Genomic DNA, 20,353 nt, shown 5'->3' on the forward strand with positions numbered 1-20,353 from the left:
CAGCTTCGTTATAATTGCAACTGTCAAACTACTTGACATTAAGCAAAATGCAATTTATTTAAATACCTTAGTTAACACTCAACCAAAGAAAGAGGAGTAGAGAATAACAACTTTATTGGATAACTTAACAGAATAATAGATACAGTAACTGTTACGCATTAACTGTTCTTATATAGGGTAAAAACAATGACTGCAGATGCTGAAAACCAAATGCTGGATTAGTGGTGCTGGAAGAGCACAGCAGTTCAGGCAGCATCCAAGTAGCTTCGAAATCGACGTTTCGGGCAAAAGCCCTTCATCAGGAATAAAGGCAATGAGCCTGAAGCGTGGAGAGATAAGCTAGAGGAGGGTGGGGGTGGGGAGAGAGTAGCATAGAGTACAATGGGTGAGTGGGGGAGGGGATGAAGGTGATAGGTCAGGGAGGAGAGGGTGGAGTGGATAGGTGGAAAAGGAGATAGGCAGGTCGGACAAGTCCGGACAAGTCAGGGGACAGTGCTGAGCTGGAGGTTTGAAACTAGGATGAGGTGGGGGAAGGGGAAATGAGGAAGCTGTTGAAGTCCACATTGATGCCCTGGGGTTGAAGTGTTCCGAGGCGGAAGATGAGGCGCTCTTCCTCCAGGCGTCTGGTGGTGAGGGAGCGGCGGTGAAAGAGGCCCAGGACCTCCATGTCCTCGGCAGAGTGGGAGGGGGAGTTGAAATGTTGGGCCACGGGGCGGTTTGGTTGATTGGTGCGGGTGTCTCGGAGATGTTCCCTAAAGCGCTCTGCTAGGAGGCGCCCAGTCTCCCCAATGTAGAGGAGACCACATCAGGAGCAACGGATACAATAAATGATATTGGTGGATGTGCAGGTAAAACTTTGATGGATGTGGAAGGCTCCTTTAGGGCCTTGGATAGAGGTGAGAGAGGAGGTGTGGGCACGGATTTTACAGTTCCTGCGGTGGCAGGGGAAAGTGCCAGAATGGGAGGGTGGGTCGGAGGGGGGTGCGGACCTGACCAGGTAGTCACGGAGGGAACGGTCTTTGCGGAAGGCGGAAAGGGGTGGGGAGGGAAATATATCCCTGGTGTTGGGGTCTTTTTGGAGGTGGCGGAAATGTCGGCGGATGATTTACTTCACCAACACATTCCACCCTGACCTTAAATTTACCTGGACCATCTCTGACACCTCGCTCCCCTTCCTGGACCTCTCCATCTCCATTAGTGACGACCGACTTGACACTGACATTTTTTACAAACCCACCGACTCCCATAGCTACCTGGATTACACCTCTTCCCACCCTATCTCTTGCAAAAATGCCATCTTGCATTCCCAATTTCTCCGCCTCCGCCGTATCTGCTCCCAGGAGGACCAGTTCCACCATAGAACACACCAGATGGCCTCCTTCTTGAGAGACCGCAATTTCCTTTCCCACGTGGTTAAAGATGCCCTCCAACGCATCTCGTCCACATCCCGCACCTCCGCCCTCAGACTCCACCCCTCCAACCGTAACAAGGACAGAACGCCTTCCACCTTCCACTCTACAAATCTTCGCATAAACCAAACCTTCCGCCGACATTTCCGCCACTTCCAAACAGACCCCACCACCAGGGATATATTTCCCTCCCCACCCCTTTCCGCTTTCCGCAAAGACCGTTCCCTCCGTGACTACCTGGTCAGGTCCACACCCCCCTATGACCCACCCTCCCATTCTGGCACTTTCCCCTGCCACCACAGGAACTGTAAAACCTGCGCCCACACCTCCTCCCTCACCTCTATCCAAGGCCCTAAAGGAGCCTTCCACATCCATCAAAGTTTTACCTGCACATCCACTAATATCATTTATTGTATCCGTTGCTCCCGATGTGGTCTCCTCTACATTGGGGAGACTGGGCGCCTCCTAGCAGAGCGCTTTAGGGAACATCTCCGAGACACCTGCACCAATTAACCAAACCGCCCCGTGGCCCAACATTTCAACTCCCCCTCCCACTCTGCCAAGGACATGGAGGTCCTGGGCCTCTTTCACCGCCGCTCCCTCACCAGACGCCTGGAGGAAGAACGCCTCATCTTCCGCCTCGGAACACTTCAACCCCAGGGCATCAATGTGGACTTCAACAGCTTCCTCATTTCCCCTTCCCCCACCTCATTCTAGTTTTAAACTTCCAGCTCAGCACTGTCTCCTTGACTTGTCCGGACTTGTCCGACCTGCCTATGTTCTTTTCCACCTATCCACTCCACCCTCTCCTCCTTAACCTATCACTTTCATCTCCTCCCCCACTCACCCATTGTACTCTATGCTACTCTCTCCCCACCTCCACCCTCCTCTAGCTTATCTCTCCACGTTTCAGGCTCACTGCCTTTATTCCTGATGAAGGGCTTTTGCCCGAAACGTCGATTTCGCTGCTCATTGGATGCTGCCTGAACTGCTGTGTTCTTCTATAGTAACATCCCATAAACACATCCCTTGGCGGAAAGGACAGTTCAGACACAGATTCTCACATGCAGTTCCCCAATCCAGGAGGAAAAAGAACATAATGAGAACATTCAGAGAGAGTAGCAGCCAGGAGACATTCACTAAGGATTTGAAATCCTTTGAGACCTCAATAGCTTCCGCTTAAAGCTAAACCTAAAAAAAACTCGAAAGTCTGGTTTATGAAAGCCAGCCACACTCAGGCTGCTTCCATTGTTCCCACTTTTAAAGCAAAACCCAAGTCCTCACAAACTGTTTACTCAAGTGGTCTTCAGTCGCTGGCTCTGTATCTCTTCTTCAAAAAAACCAGGACAAAATAAACTCTTTAAAGCCACATCATCATCCGACTTCACATGCAACAACTTGTTTCAAATGCCCTTTACTATAGCAATATAGCCATACGCAACATTGAAGATTCAATAAATAGTAATTGGGTGAATGGTTATCAATCTGCTTTTGGTATGGGCTTTTGAGGAAGGCTATGTTGGATACAACACAGGGAGAGGTCCCTTCTTTTTCTAAATCATCTCTTGGGTAATGGAATCTCAATTCAGGAACTTCAAAGGATTGAGGAGATGGTGAGTAAAGTGAATACATCTGTTCAGTTACTGACAATACAATGAGTGGTATATTGCACTAAACAATCCTACAATGTTCCCTATGCCACAGCCAAAGCCTCTCCTTGACTGATTTTAACCTTCTGCGAATCCTCTTGCAAGGATGCCTTCCTTGAAGAAGCTCTCCTCGTCCCTCTACAAGGATCTCAGTGAGTCCCTCTCTCACTGCACCCCCCAGGTCATCTCCTCTGCCCTGAAGCTCTTCAGCCACATCCTCAAACAGACTAGCCAGACCATGGCAACACGACGCCTGGAGGAAGAGCGCCTCATCTTCCGCCTAGGAACCTTCCAACCACAAGGGATGAATGCAGATTTCTCCAGCTTTCTCATTTCCCCTCCCCCCACCTTATCTCAGTCCCAACCCTCGGACTCAGCACCGCCTTCTTGACCTGCAATCTTCTTTCTGACCTCTCCGCCCCCACCCCCTCTCCGGCCTATCACCCTCACCTTAACCTCCTTCCACCTATCGCATCACCTTCCCAACGCCCCTCCCCCAAGTCCCTCCTCTGTACCTTTTATCTTAGCCTGCTTGGCACACCCTCCTCATTCCTGAAGAAGGGCTTATGCCCGAAACGTCGATTCTCCTGCTCCTTTGATGCTGCCTGACCTGCTGCGCTTTTCCAGCAACACATTTTTCAGCTCTGATCTCCAGCATCTGCAGTCCTCACTTTCTCTTCCCTGCTCCATTCACTTTGTAAGTTTGTCACTGAAGGCAGCTCTGATTTTGACTGGACTATTGGGATGTAAATGAGACAACATCCCCCACTTCAACAGGCAGTTATAAGAAGGACACTGTAACCAGAATTAAATGGAAACAGCTGCCTCTGGGTCTAGCCACCAATTTTCAGGGTCATGTTACCCTGGTATATTGCTGGCTGGTAAGAGCATCCATCTGACTTTAGGGAAGGATGGAAGGCTAAAGTCATAAAAAGTATCATCTAAACAACTGCACACATGCAAACACAGACACTTGCAGCTGTTTCTGTGTTGCTGTCAATGCTCCATACTCCAGGGTGAGTGACAAAGATTCCAGAATAGTAGAATTCCTTGGATGTCTTCCTCCCATTTAAAGATGTTTAGCAATATGAACTTGCCATATGTTGTGCAACTGGATATTTCCACCTTTGTATACTCAAAACAGCATTTTAGATAAGTGACTTAATTAGCTAGCACTGACTGTGCAAGTGATGAGTTTTGAAGTGGACCTCTGCAAATATTCATCAGAGTTAAAAAAAACAAATCTTGAGGACTGTTGTAGCTAGAGAGCAGGGACTTGTTCCAACTATCTGGACCCTAGTCCCTGAAATGACAGGTCAGTATACAAATACACCAATTCTCCAGGGAAAAGATGTGGCCTAATGATGACTGCAGGAAAACACATAATGAACCTCAGTCTGTTATGGTTCTGAAGGTTAGCAAAAAGCAAGCTGATGCCAGTCATTTATGGTTTGCGGTCCATAAATTTCCTGAAGTCATGAACGATTTTGCCCCATCAGATTCCCTATCTAACATTTGCTTTCAATTCCACCACAGGCATGAAGTGGTATTCATAATAGAAACAAAGAAATAAGAGCATCAGTAGACCATTTGGCCCTTTAAGCCTACTCCACCATTCTTTATGATCATGGTCGACTATCCAACTCAATAGCTTATTCCTGCTTACTCCCCACATATTTTTGATCCTTTTAGGCCCAGCCATTATTATCCAACTCATTCTTAATATCATACAATATTTTGGCCGTGACTGGTCTTTTATCTGGTAGTGAATTTCACAGGCTCATCATACTCTGGGTAAAAGAATTTCTCCTCATCTCATACCTAACTGGTTTACCATGTATTCTCAGATTGTGACATTCTCCTGGTGCTGGACTTGCCCATCACTGGGAATATCCTTCCTACACCTTACCCTATCTAGTCCTTAGATTTAGATTAGATTAGATTCCCTACAGTGTGGAAACAGGCCCTTCGGCCCAACAAGTACACACCAACCCTCTGAAGAGTAACCTACCCAGACCTATTCCCCTACCATATATTTAGCCCTGACTAATGCACCTAGCCTACACATCCTGAACACTATGGACAATTTAGCATGGCCAATTCTCCTAACCAGCACATCTTTGGACTGTGGGAGGAAATCGGAGCACCCGGAGGAAACCCACACAGACACAGGGAGAATGTGCAAACTCAGTTGCCCAAAGCTGGAATCGAATCCTGGCCCCTGGCTCTGTGAGGTAACAGTGCTGACCACTGATCCACTGTGCTGCCCTGTTAGAATTTTATAGGTTTCTATCACATCCCTCCTTAATCTTTTGAACTCTAGTGAACAGCATTCTAATTGATCCAACCTCTCCTCATACGTCAGTCTTGCTGTCTCGAGACTAAGTCTGATAAACTTTTGCTGCACTCTCTCCACTGGAAGAACATTCTTCCATCGATGAGCTGCACAGAATACCCCAAGTGAGGTCTCACCAAGGCCCTTCATTCAAAAACAACAAGCATAAATAATGTCACTGCTCGTAACAGAGTGTAAAAGGAAGTTAGGAACATCATACCTGGCATTTTTAAAAATTAACTCGTGAGACCTAGGCATCGCTGGCTGGCCAACAATTATTGCCCATCTCTAGCTGCTCTTGGGAAGGGAGTGAAAGGACAACTCTTTCGAACTGTGATGAGGAGGAATGTTTTTCAGCCCGCAGGGAATGAATCTGTGGAACTCCTTACTGCAGGAGGCTGTGGAGGCCAAGTTATTGGATGGATTTAAGACATAGATAGATAGGTTCTTGATTGGCAAGGGGATCAAAGGTCACTGGGAGAAGGTAGGAGAATGGATTGAGAAACGTATCAACCATGGTTGAATGATGGAGCAGACTCATTGGGTCAAATGGCCTAATTCTGCTCCTGTATCTTACGGTCTTATGTTATCTGCCTTTTTGAGCCACTGCAGTCCATTTGCTGTAGGTAGACCCACAGTGCCATTAGGGAGAGAATTCCAGGCTTTTGAACCAGTGTGAAGGAAGGATGGAAATTAGGAAGTATTATTATTGTAGAAGGCTTTACATGAGACTACACCTGGAATAGAAAATGCTATTTTCATTACCACATTTAAGGAAGGATATATTTGCATTGGAGAGGGTACAGCAATGGTTCATTAGTTTGTTCCCCTTGGTGATTGGTTTCCCTATGATGAGAGACTGAGTAAATTAGAGATAATTTTCCAGACTACTGAAGAATAAGAGGTGATCTCATTAAAACATACAAAATTCTGAAGGCGCTTGAGATGATAGATATTGTGAGGTTGTTTCCCTAATGGGGAAATCTGCAATATAGTATCAGAGTAGAGGGATGATCATTTAAGACTGAAATAAGGATATCTTCACTTAAAAAGTTGTCAATCATTGGAATTTTTATGGAACATGGAAGTCACTGGGTACATTAACATTTATTGTCCATCTGGTTGACTCATGCCCAGAGTGCAGTTAAGAATCAACTAGATTCACAGGAGGCTCCCAAGCACTGAGGATGTCACCTAGACAGGGGACAAAACATCTGCAACACAAATTCCCAGCTCGGCGAACAGAACCACTACAATCAACTAGATTGTTGTGGATCTAGTCATAGGTAGGTCAGAGCAGGTAATGATGACAGATTTCCTTCCCTAAAGGGGTTTAGTGAACCAGTCGAGAGGGTGGTGCTGGAAAAGCACAGCCTGTCAGACAGCATCCCAGGAGCAGGAAAAGCGACATTTTGGGTAAAAACCTTGGAAGTTATCAATGTGAATCTGACAAGTGAATAAATGCCAACAGGAGAACAACAGAGCTTGCGTAGATTCTTACGTGACAATAGAATTTGCCTGAAATGTTGATTTTCCTGCTCCTCAGATGCTGCCTGACCTGCTGTGCTTTTCCAGCACCATACTCTCCACTCTAAACTCCAGCACCTGCAGTCCTCACTTTCGTTTAGTGAACCAGATGGGTTTTATAACAATGGCTGCATCGTCACCATTGGTGACCATCTTACCATTTCAGATTTTATTGGATTCAAATTTCATCAGCTACCACAGTAGCATTTGAACCGACGCCCTGAGAATATTTACCTGAGGTTACCTGTCTCTGAACATGGACAAGATGAAAGAGATGGTTGTTAACTTCAGGAGGGCACGGAGTGACCACTCTCTGCTGGACGTCGACAGCTCCCCGTTGAGATTGTGAGATTCACCTGGCAGAGAATCTCACCTGGTCCTTCAACACGAGCTCCATTGCCAGGAAAGCCCAGCAGCATCTCTACTTTCTGTGCAGGCTGAGGAAAGAACCCCCACCCCCCCCGATCTTCCCCACATTCTACAGAGGGTTCATTGAGAGCACCTTGAGCTGCTGCATCACTGCCTGGTTTGGGGATTGCACTGTCTGGGATCGTAAGACCCTACAATGGATCGTGAAGACAGCTGAGAAGATCGTTGGGCTCTCTCTTCCCTCCATTAGAGAAATTTACACCACACGCTGCAACCGAAAGACTAAGACCATTGTGGACGACCCCATACACCCTCACTCAAACTCTTCTCCCTCCTGCCATCTTGCAGAAGATACCGGAACATTCGATCTCTCACAACGAGACTGTTTCTTCCTTCAAGCCATCAGGCTCTTTCACACAGTTTGGTTGGATTCTTTCCCATCTGAAATTCTTTGCATGACTTCAAATTGCTGCTAGAAAAATGTCTATTATTATCATTCATCTATTATGCTGTAACTTGCATGTTTTGCACTTCTTTTACACTTTATGCCATGCATAATTGTGCAGTTTGTGCTGTCCATGTAGCACCCTTGGTATTGGAGGGTGTCTCGTTTTTACTGTATCAGTTGTATATGGTAGAAATGACAAGTAAAAGCTAGTCTACTCTATTAGTCCAGTGACATTGCTTGATTGTTGTACTAAGATACAGTGAAAAGTACTGTTTTGCGTGCTGTACAGGCCGATTGTACCACGCAAAGTGCATCAGGGTAGCTGAACAGAGTACAGATTACAGTCTTACAGCTGCTGAGAAGGTGCAGAGAGGGAGAGATCAGAATTAACATCTGAGAGTCTGTTCAAATTTCTGACAACGAGAAAGAAGTTGTTCTTCAATCTATTTGTACGTGTATTCAAGCTTTATATCTTTTGCCCAAAGGAAGAGGGTGCAAGAGAGTATAGCTGGGGTGGGAAGGGTCTTGATTATATTGGTTGCTTTCCCAAGACAGTGGGAAGTATAGACACAGTCAATGGTTTAGGTGGTGGACTGGGAAAGTGAAATTGAAGCTGAAGACAAGCCATGATTGTATTGATTGGTGGAGCAGGCATGAGAAGCTACCCTGCTTCTAACTTTTATATTCTCAGTCCTCATGTTCAAAAACCTTTAAAGTATATTTTGCAGATAGACAAGTTAATGGTTTAGAAATAATTGATTCTATTTCAGTTTTACAAGAGGCTAAGTAAATAAGTTTGATCTGTAGAGAATGATAGAGAAAAAATAACTGATGGTTCATGAATAAACATCTGAAATCATTGTATATATCACAGTGCAAAATCTGTGCTTTTAAATCATAGTAGCTACCCCTGCTGTTAATTGATGAATGGTTGAATTTTCATTCATATTTACTGCTTGTCGAAATTTGTTCTTTTATCTGTGTCTCACACTTCCCCAGCAGTTAGCTTCTTAATAACAGATCAGCTAAATTGTAAATCTCTGTACTCCCAGGAGGGAGGGGTGTGGAGAGGGGTAGGAAGGGGTTGCTTTCAATCTCCAGCTGATGTGTTGGTGGCAAATGTAAACTGACGGGCTTTGAACAATTCCAGAAAAAATATTGCATCAATATTTGTAATGCAGGATCAGGGTGCTTTTGGGAGCAGGGTCACCAGTCAGAACATATGGAAATTCTTGCTAAAACTATACAAAACACTAGATAGATCACAGCTGGAATATTGTGAACAGTTTTGGGCCTCTTATCTAAGGGAAAGATATACTGGAATTGGAGACAATTCAGAGAAGGTTCACTAGGCTATATTATGTCTAGAGGGACTGTCTTATGAGGAGAGATTTAGTAGGTTGGGCCTCTACATATTGGACTTCAGAAGAATGAAAGGAGACCTTATTGATAGATATTTGAACAGTAAAGGAATTAAGGGTTATGGTAAGCAGGCAGGTGAGTGGAGCTGAGTTCTTGAAAAGATCAGCCATGATCTTATTGAATGGCAGGGCAGGCTCAATGGGCAGATGGCCTACTCCTGCTCCTAGTTCTTATGTTTTTGTGAAACATACAAGATTCACTTTAGACTTGTAAAGGTGGACATGGAGAGGTATTTTTTTCCCCCTTCTGAGAGAGTATAGGATTACAGGGCATGATCTCAGAATAAAACGTGCCCATTTAAAACAGAGATGAGGTGGAATTTCTGCTTCTCTCAGGGGATAGTGAAATTGTGGAATTCTTTACTACAGAGGGCTTTCAAGGCTGGGTTGTTAAATATATTAAGACTGAGGTAGGCAGAGATTTAATCAGTAAGTGAATCAATGGCTACGGGTAAACGATAGGAATGTGGATTTGAGGATTACCAGATCAGCCACGATCTCATTGATAGTAGAACAGACTTGATGGGCTGAATGGCTTACTTCTGCTCCTATGTCTTATATACATCAGGCAAATGAAGGTTTGGGCCAGTGGATTCCATTACCCTGTCCTCTAAGAATCTTTTGGCCCTGATTAAAACTTTCTGAACAATATGAGCACTCTGCAGCACACAACAAATGTAGAAAGCCATAATAATCATAGGCACATATCAAACAACCAATTAAAAAATCCCACTGTACTTTGAAATCAACTGGTTTTATTGGCACTCCACTTTAAGATAAACAACATGGGTTGGGCCAGTATGGATTTCTTTCAGCTGTGCACCAAAGCGAATGATATTTGTGAATGAACTTATCATAAGACAAATAAAGTTGAAAAGAAATTAGAAATTCAATGATTGTGTGAATAGGAGGATGGAAAACATGCTAATTATTTTTAATTCATCCTCAAAGAAAGGACAGAATGTTTGGCTGAGAGACCCAAAGAATTGGGCTGAATTTTCCAGACATAGGGCAGAATCATAAAGGGGTCTGAGTGATGTTGGCTATGACAGAATTGGGGAATAAGTACGGCAAGACCAATATTGACGTCAAGATTAACTCACTCTAGCGTTTCTACTTCTCAAAAGTGGCCTGATGAGATTCTCACTAAGCAGCGTCAAACTGCCAACTGATTATTGGTTGTTGAATGCCATGTTAACAGGCCAACCCATCTCATTAATATTCAACCTTCCATCTTACCAAACTCACCAAACAAGCTTAACATCAGGAAAACTCAACAATAAAACCAGAGCCTGATGGATTCAGCTCACCGCTTGCTTTGAACGACCTCCATGTTAGAGACTTGGCACCAATAACTTAGGGTATGCTCCATGGGCACTAATATCCTATTTACATGGATATTGGCATCTAACATGTCAGCATCTAAGAATTCTCATGCATCTCTCTAAACCACTTACAGTACGCATCTGCACACTAACAGGAATTCTGATTGTAATGCTGCAACAAGTGTACTGTGCATTCAGGGACACACACCTAGCTCATGAACCAGATCAGGCTGTATCTCTGGCCTGAAAACAACAAATGCTGGAGATCACAGTGGGTGAACAGCATCCATGGGGAGAGAGCAAGCTTGTGTTTTGAGTCTAGATGACTCTTCATCAGAGTTGAAGTGAAGTGTGTAGGGAGCAGCATTTATGCTATAGTTTGGGAGAGGTGAGAGTTGAAGTAGTGGGTGAAAGGTGCTGATGAAGAAAAGATGTTGATAGTTCAGATTAAGTGACTGGAATGTGAGAATGGCAGAAACAGTGGTGTGTCTCCTGCCAGATCGGAGTGGAATTGGAGGGGGGGAGCGGGGGGTGGGGGGAAGGACATGATAACAAGAAACGAAAGGAATGGGAGTTGGTTTGCACTTTAAAGGTGTTGAACTCAATATTAAGTCCAGAAAGCTGTAAAGTGCCTAGTCTGAAGATGAGATGTCCTTCCAGTTTGTGTTGTGATTCACTGGAACACAGCAGCAAGCTAAGGACAGGCATGTGGGCATGTGAGCAGGATGCTGTGTTAAAATGACTGGCTATAGGAAGGTCAGGATCCTGCTTGCACAAAGACAAGAGGTGTTCTGCAAAACAATCACCCAGTCTGTATTTGGTTTCTTAATGTAGAATAGACTACATTGGGTATAGTGAGTACAATACACAAGATTGTAAGAGGTACAGTGACATGCTGCTTCACCTGGAAAGACTGTTCAGTCACTTGAATGATGAGCAGAGACGAGGTAAAGGGGCAGGTATTGCACCATCTGTCGTTACATAGGAAGGTGCCATAGAGAAGGGGATGTTGTTAATGGTTGTGAAATGGACTAAGGTGTCCTGGAGGGAACAATCCCCGAAAAGTGTAGACACGAGTAGAGAGGGAAAGATGTGCTTGGTGGTGACGTTTTCTGAAATGGCCGAGGATGATCCTTTGAATGGGGGTGGTGGGATGAAAAGTGAGGACAAGGGGAACCTGATCACTCTGTTATGAGTGATGGGAAGGGACAAGGGCAGAAGCACAGGTGATAGGTCGGCTGTGGTTGAGGGCCCTGTCAACCATGGTGGGTGGGAAGCAAGCCATATCAGCAGCGTTGTTTTAGAAGGTGGCATCATTCAAACAGATATGACATAGGCGAAGCAACTGGGAGAATGGGATGCAGGTCATGAAATGTGAAGAGCTTAGTGAAGGTAGCTATGGGAGTCAGTGGCTTTGTACTGGATTGCAGTGGACAGTTTATTCAACAAAATGGAGACCGAGAGGTCAACGAAAGAAAGGGAAATGTCTGAAATGGATGATGTGAAAGTCACAAAGGGGCGAAAATTGGAGGCAAAATGAATGAAGTTTACAAGATCCTGACGGGAGCATGAAGCGGCACTCAGACGTCACTAGTGTACCGAAGGAAAGGTTGTGGGAACAGGCCAGTGTAAGACTGGAACAAGGATGGTTCCACATATCCCATAAAGCAGCAGGGCATATTTGGGACCCATGCGGTGCCCATAGCCATTCTTGGATTTGGCAGAAGTTAAATGAACTAAAGGAGAAATTGTTCAGTGAGAGAACAAGTTCAGCCAGGCAGAAGACAGTGGTGGAGGATGAGGATTGTGCAGACATCAAGTCAAGGAAGAAGCCGTGAGTCCATCCTGGTAGGGAATGGGGTTATAGAGGGATTGGACGTCCATGGTAAACAGGACGCAGTTAGATCCAGGGAACTGGAAAATGTCAATATGGTGGAGGGCATCAGAGGAGTCGCGGATGTAGATGGGCAGGGTCTGAACAAGTGGACTGAAGATGGAGTCAATGTAGAAGGAAATGAGCTCAGTGGAGCAGGAACAAGCTGATACAATGGACTCACTGGGGCAGTCTAGTTTGTGCATTTTGGGAAGAAGGTAGAAGTGGGCAGTCTGGAGTTGGGAGACCACAAGGTTGGAGGCAGTTGGGGAGATCTCCAGAGGTAATGTTCAGATGTGGGGTCATAGCCTGGGGATGAAAGGAAGGACTATCCGAGAATAGGCACTGAACCTCCACAAAGTAAAGATCAGAATGCCAGACTACAACAGCACCAACTTTGTGAGCTGGTTTGATAATAAAGTTAAGTGTTGGACCTAAGGGAGTGAAGTGCGGCAATTTCAGAAGGGGACAGGTTAGAATGGGTATCTCTGGCCTGTTTATTTTCTTTGATAGTGCTCACTCACTCTGAGCCCATCTAGTCGAATTATATTGACTTGCTTTTTTATGCCTTTTTTTGCACCTTTCCCCCTCAGCCAGCGATACCAGGCTCTTTTTACTACAGTCCTCAGTCAAGTCAAGAGAGATAACCTTTGCTCTGTGATTCCAAGCACAGTAAGTCAACAGCAGCCTCCAATACCTGTCCAGGCCTGTGTTGGGGTGGTCAGGGTCAGGACGCTCCCCTTATTAGAGGTGAGGAGCGAAGTGACAGCTAGTACACCATCAGTCTTGGCTCTTTCTGCCCTAGCGTCAATTATTTTGCTCATCGAATGAGGGAGAGGCAGGTATAATGGAAGATGAAAGTGGGTGGCACAGCTATGATTGCTGATGCAGGTGGGCAGGTGACCCGAGTGATGTTGATAGGAGTTGGGATGGGTGACACAAAGTGGGGAAGGCATTTCAGGCAATAGTAAGAGTGGTAGAATAAGAGTCCTGATGGGGGGGTGGGTACCTTAGTAGTCCAACTTGTCTGGGTACACAATGGGCTTTTAAAGAGGCTGTTTTCATTGGAGAAAAGAAGGTTTAGGGGTGACTTGATAGACGTGTACAAGATGATTAGGGGTTTAGATAGGGTTGACCATGAGAACCTTTTTCTGTGTATGGAGTCAGCTATTACGAGGGGGCATAGCTTTAAATTAAGGGGTAGTAGGTATAGGACAGATGTTAGGGGTAGATTCTTTACTCAGCGAGTTGTGAGTTCATGGAATGCCCTGCCAGCAGCAGTGGTGGACTCTCCCTCTTTATGGGGGGCATTTAAATGGGCATTGGATAGGCATATGGAGGATAGTGGGCTAGTGTACGTTAGGTGGACTTGGATCGGCGCAACATCGAGGGCCAAAGGGCCGGTACTGTGCTGTATTTTTCTATGTTCTATGTTCTAGATGGAACGGATGTAAGCAATACTGGTGAATTCCTGCATAGCCACATAGCGAGCTGCTCTGGGAATGGTGTGTGGTAAGATGTGGTGGAAATTAGACATAAGAGATGCCAAAGTGGCATGATGGGAAAGTAACAAGGCGAAAGTGAGGACTGCAGGTGCTGGACATTAGAGACGAAAGTGTGGTGCTGGAAAAGCACAGCAGGTCAGGAAGCAGCCGAGGAGCAGGAAAACCAACATTTCAAGCAAAAGCCCTTCATCAGAAATGAGGCTGGGAGCCTCAGGGTGGAGAGATAAATGGGAGGGGGTAGGGCTAGGGGGAAGGTAGCTGAGGTGCAATAGGTGGGTGGTGGTGAGGGTGAAGGTGATAGGTCAGAAAGGAGGGTGGAGCGAATAGGTGAGAAGGAAGATAGACAGGTGGGTCCGATCATGAGGGCAGTGCTGAGCTGGAAGCTTGGAACTGGGATAAGGTGGCGGGAGGGAAAATGAGGAAACTGGTGAAATCCACATTAATGCTATAGGGTTGGAGGGTTCCAAGGCAGAAGATGGGGCGTTCTTCCTCCAGGCATTGAGTGGTAAGGGAATGGTGATGGAGGAGGCCCAGAATCTGCATTTCCTTGGTGGAGTGGGAGGGGGAGTTGAAGTATTCAGCCACGGGGCGGTGGGGTTGATTGGTTCAGGTATCACAGAGATGTTATCTGAAGTGCTCTGTGAGTAGGTGTCCTGTCTTCCCAATATACAGGAGACCGCAATGGGAGCAACGGATATAGTAATTGACATGTGTTGAAGTGAAGGTGAAACTTGGATGGATGCACGGGGGGAGGCATGGGTGCACGTTTTGCAATTCCTGCAGTGGCAGGGGAGGTTGATGGAAGGGGACAGTGGGTTGTTGGGGGGGCATGGACCTGACCAGGTAGTCATGGAGGGGATGGTTTTTACGGAAAGCAGATAGGGGTGGTGAGGGAAATATATCTCTGGTGGTGGAGTCCATTTGTAGGTGGCAAAAATGGCAGAGGATGACGTGATGTATATAGAGGTTGGTAGGGTGGAAGGTGAGGATTGGGGGAATTCTGTCCTTGTTGCGGTTGGAGGGGTGGGGTTCGAGGGCACAGATGCAGGAAGTGGATGAGATCTGCTGGAGAGCATCATCAACCACATGGAAGGGGAAATTGCGGTCTTTAAAGAAGGAGGCCATCTGGTGCGTTCTGTGGTGAAACTGGTCCTCCTGGGAGCAGATGTGGTGGAGGCAGAGAAATTGGGAATAAGGGATAGCATTTTTGCAAGAGGCAGGGTGGGACGGGGTGTAATCCAGGTAGCTGTGGCAGTTGGTGGGTTTGTAGAAAATGTCAGTGTTGAGTCAGTCACCATCGATGGAGAAACAGTCCAGGAAGGGGAGAGAAGTGTCAGAGATAGTCCAGATGAAGTTAAGGTCGGGATGGAATGTGTCGTGAATTAACGAGGCAAGTTTGGTAAGACACGGTGAGATAACATGTGCAACCTGGATTTGCTATTGACTGGCTCCTGCTTGCTGCTGGTTCGTCACATAGAAACTGCTCCTGGAAAAAGTGGCAGAAGCTAGGACCATATTGGGTAACTGATTTATGATTCATGCTCACTCCCAGCCTCAGTCATTGAAATAGATTCAAGACACAGATGAATGGATTTCTACAGATTAAGGATTTCTACAGATTAAGGATTTCTACAGATTAAGGATTTCAAGCGATATGGAGATTGTGCAGAAAATGGCGTTGAGGTATAAGATCAGCCATAACCTAATGAATGGTGCACCAGGCACAAGAGGCTAAATGACCTCTGCCTGCTCTTATTTCCTATGTCTCCAAACCCTCTTCCCAGTGCCTGGTAACATCCCTGCCATTAATTCTGCTTCTGTAATCACAGATCCTGTCAGATTTGCTCAGTATTTCCAATGGTTTCGGTTTTCATCACAAATAAACTAAGCAGCAGCCAATGAGTAATGTGTACCAGCAGCTCTCAATATTACAATAAATATTCACATGGGACAAAATATTGATGGAGAGAAATGTAAAGCATAATGTTGCTTGTTTGTTTAAACAGACAAATGGATTCTAATCAATTAGGACGAAAGAGTAGGAGTTTGTTCACCTCTCTAAATGTCCACTTTGCAGACCTGACAACAGCTGTGACAATAACCTGTTCCCAAAGAACTGAGATCTTGTAAAAAGGCTTAACTGTCAGTAAATCTGTCACTTCCTTTTACCTGAGTCTTTTAATTTCCCATTTTCTGTTCAACCCCCATTGCCCATCTCACTTATCACCATTTCATGCCATCAGGAGAAAGCTTTATTAATGAGTATCCCAAGGTGAATAAATTCTAAAGGAAAATCAAGCTTGCACAATTCCGAAGAGTCTAACCTGTTACATGAGTATAATTCTTTTGCTTTTCAAACTCTCACTGATTTCAATTTGAAGAGCTGAATGCCTGCACCTCATGTCAGTAATAAAATGCCATTGGTCAAAGAAAACATTCGATGAAGAATTTAAACAAAGTGCCCTTAAAGAAGGTCTATTACAGTCCTTCAGTGTTGTCTTCAATTTATGTTTTTCATCTCATGAAAACCTTACTTTCTGTGATTACATTAATTTTCTATCAGGAAAAGAAATTGGCAGGCACAAAATAGGTGTGAGAATTTATTATTTTCCCTCTCGCACTTACTTTGATGAAGAGTTTGGAGAAATTCAACTTCTTTCCAACACTCTCTTTTGTTTGAGCAAGTTTCTGGAAAATAGGTCTTTACACAATTTTCTATTCAACCTGCTCAGAGTGATGTTGGAGAAGCAAGTAGTGACTTGACTGAAACATTGAAAATGCTGGGGTGTTTGACAGGATGGATGTAGAAAGAATGTTTCCTCTTGTGGGAGAATCTAGAACGAGGGGTCACTATTTAAAAATGAGGGGGCATTGTTACAAAATTTGATACACATAGAAGTATTTTTTTTCTCACAGAGGGTCATGAGTCTTTGAAACTCTCTTTCTCAGAGGATAGTGGAAGCAGAGTCTTTGAATATTTTTAAGGTAGAGGTAGATAGATTCTTGATTGGAGTGGTGCTGGATTCTTGTTAAGCAAGGTAAGGGGGTGAAAGGTTATTTGGGGTAGTTGGGAGTGTGGTGTAATTAGACCTCACTAATTGGCAGAGCCTTGCAGCCTGCTACTGTTCTGAGTTGGTCTGAACTTCACAGTCTAACAGATTCTTCCCACAAAAAGCCTTGCTGCATTCTTCCTGCACATACAAACATACAACTTAGGAGTAGACTATTCAGCCCTTCAAACCTGATCGGCCAATTGACAAGATCATCGTGGCTTATCTGATTGTGGCCTCAACTCTACTGTTTTGTATACTGGATACCTTTTTATTCCCTTGTTAGTGAAGAATCTATCTAAACCAGCCACCACCACTGCCTGGGAAGGATTAATGACAGTCTAAGGAAAAAAAAATTGCTCCTCATCTCTGTCTTAAATGGGAGACCACTTATTTTTAAATCAGTGAAGTGAATCTTACTAGAACTGCTCCTAATGCAATCATTTCCTTTCTTAAATAAAAAGAACAAAATTGGATTCAGTACTCCTGATGTGGTTTCATCATTGTTCTATATAACTGTAGCAAAACATCCCCACTTTATACTAGATTTCCTTTGCAACAAACATTGACATTCAATTTTCCTTCCTTCCTCCGTATCCAGAAACTAGCTTTCGTGATTCATACACCAGATATCCAAGTATGTAGCACAGAGCTGTGCAATTTCTCTTTGCTCAAATGGTTTGGTTTGCCATTTTTCTATTCTTTTTGCCAATGTCGACAAATTCTCACTTCACTACATTGTGTTCCACCTACCAAATTTTTCTCCACTCACTTAAACCTATCTACATCCCATTGCATATTCCTATCCTCTTACGATTTACTGTCCTTGGCATCTTTGAGTTATTAGTGACTGCATCCAAGTTATTGATATAGGTCATAAATTGCTGAGGCCCTAGCACTGATCCCTGTGGTTACAGCTTGCTAATGTGGAAATGACCTATTGATTCCTACTGTCTGCTTCCTCTTAACTAACCAATCCTCTATCCAAAGCAAACAAATTAGAAACAACCCTGCTTGTAAATCTGAAACGCACCCAACCTGAAGTGTTTCTCTCTCCAAAGCTACTGTCGGATCTGCTGGATATTTCCCAATTCTTATTAGTCTTATGTTTACACCTACCTGTGCAGGGTCCATATCATTGAGCATGACGATTGAAGTACAGTGGTAGTCTAACACGAGCCTCCAGAAGTCCTTCACAGTGTTCGGTAAGGGATGTTGAGTAACAATGAAAGCTGAAGGTTGCTTGTAACTCTGTAAGTGGGAAATAAGAGAAAGGATGATACAACTGGCTTTTTCTTTCCTCGCTGCACATATTGTCAGAGGAACCCCAGGCCTACAAGTAGCTGCTGGTACCCCGACAAAGTCTCTCAACGTTGACCCAATGTTTCCATTGTTTTCATTTCTCAACACTGCCAAAAAAACTATACTTTCCCAAATGGCTGAGTAGATGAATCACTTATGTGGTGTGGCAGTGAGTCACGGAAAGCAGGAAAGTTCAGTTTCGTTCCTCTGTTATGTTTGTTAATCCCAGCTGAGTCAACAGTTGAGATGTCAGGTATAGCTTACTCCTGCAAACCAAACATTTCCTGGTTTCAGTCCAGTGGCACCTACTGGGAAGTATGAGTCTGCCTATGGGTGTATGTATATGCGATGATATGTGCATGTGCCCACGTGTATGGTATGTATGATGGTGAGCATGTGTGATTATGCTTGAGTGTGTCTGTGTGTGCATGTGAAATGAGGACAGCATCAGGCTAGGCTGGGCAGGACAAAGAATTTGACCAGTCCTCCTCATTTCTCAGTGATCTTTCCCTCCTTGCTTTCGCAAATTCATACATGTCATGATTTACACGCTAGCCAGGAGGTCTAACAGACACTGCCAGTTGAACACAGCACATAGTAAAAGTATGAGATCAGCTGGAGTCGGTTCATCCTCTGCTTCTGATTTTCAATTTGCCTCTTCCCCTCTCACAGTGGCTGCCCCCAACTGGCACACATCCCTGCTTATGACTGAAAACTTGCTATGTGCTGAATTACAAATTGCATACTCTGTGTCCTACTACTGCTTCTAACCCGCCAGACAATGGGTTTGGGTAAATGTTTCTAATCGATCATTTTCTCTATTCTTTCCCTTCATAAAGATGAGATGTCCGTTTTCCACAGGGCAAAGGACTAGTCAAAGCAACTGGATGGCATTCAATAGATGCTTTATGGGTTGCTTGAACTATAGCACCACCATACAGTGCTGTATAATTAGCAACAAAGGCTGGAGGAAGGAGCAGTTAATGTAGTCAGCTTGAGCAATCAGAATATGGGATGTTGGGTGAAGCAATGGTAATGTCACTGCACTAATGATACAAAGGGCCAGGTTAGCTCAGGCTAATTTCTGGGAGGATGTAAAAAAAGATACAAATTAGGAGTGGGATCAAGTCATTCAGCCCATTGAGCATTTATAGACGGTTCGTAATATTATGGCAGATCTGGCGTGGTCTGAACAACATTTTCATGCCTGACATGGCAACCAATAGAATTTAAATTCAATCAATTAGGAAATAAACACAGAGCCCGCTGTAGAAACTCAGCAAGTTTGTCAGGATCTGTGGAGACAGAAACAGAGATAATGTTTTATGATTCACCTTCAGAGCTTAAGAAGTCATATTGAACTTGAAATATTAACTGTCTCCCACTCTCCACAGACCCTGACAGACTTGCTGAGTTTCTTCAGCATGCTCTGCATTTGTTTCAGATTTCCGGCATCAACAGTATTTTGCCTTTTTTTATATTTTTGTGTTGGACACTGAATGCTGGAAGCCTCCATCCCACTAAAGAATGAAGTAAAAGATAGTTGCCACAGGCCGGCAGAGGAAACTCAACCAATGAAGAGCATGTGCAACAAGACATAGCACAAGAACAGATCAGTAGCTCCTCGCTGTAGTTCAGATCGATAGTGGTGACACGTCTGTAGGGTCTCACTGGGTGAATATTTCTAAAAAGCTCCAGACAAAAAACAAGAAGCTCTAATAAGATGTTTTGACTCTGGCAAATCCATGCTCTAAATGCAAATTTTGGTGACAAAGAAAGATTAGAAAGGTTCATACTGAATGATAGAAGATTTTTGTGAAATATGTTTAATCGTATCGTATTTTATTGAAATCATAGGGTGTGATCCACATGGCTCAGCTGTAGCCATGCCTGTGGTAAACCAACAATTTCTACCACACCACATTGTTTAAAACATAGGATTTGTATCCATGACATTTGAATTTATACTCCACTGATGATATATATAATGAGTGATGAGATGTATTTAATATATTATCTTTAAAATGATCAATAAAACATTGAAGACATGGAAAAAATAAAAAAGTAAGTGGGAAATAGAAAACAGAAAATGCATTGTCTTGAGGCTTCTTGTAGATCTCATTATTGGAAAGAACAACAG

The 20,353-nt window shown here is 44.3% G+C and overlaps 1 protein-coding gene across 7 annotated transcripts in view; it reads right to left on the reverse strand.

Annotated features, from left to right (window-relative positions):
• The window catches only part of LOC140476930 (receptor-type tyrosine-protein phosphatase mu-like), an 887,393-nt gene that overhangs the window by 15,324 nt on the left and 851,716 nt on the right, over positions 1–20,353 (reverse strand). For all 7 annotated transcript variants that reach the window (XM_072569881.1, XM_072569880.1, XM_072569879.1 and 4 more), the window contains one exon: positions 18,031–18,162. In XM_072569881.1, coding sequence (XP_072425982.1) covers positions 18,031–18,162 — 132 coding nt within the window. The remainder of the gene's footprint in view (positions 1–18,030; positions 18,163–20,353) is intronic.

This window comes from Chiloscyllium punctatum, chromosome 5 (assembly GCF_047496795.1).
Source record: "Chiloscyllium punctatum isolate Juve2018m chromosome 5, sChiPun1.3, whole genome shotgun sequence".
In the NCBI taxonomy this organism is placed as follows: domain Eukaryota; kingdom Metazoa; phylum Chordata; class Chondrichthyes; order Orectolobiformes; family Hemiscylliidae; genus Chiloscyllium; species Chiloscyllium punctatum.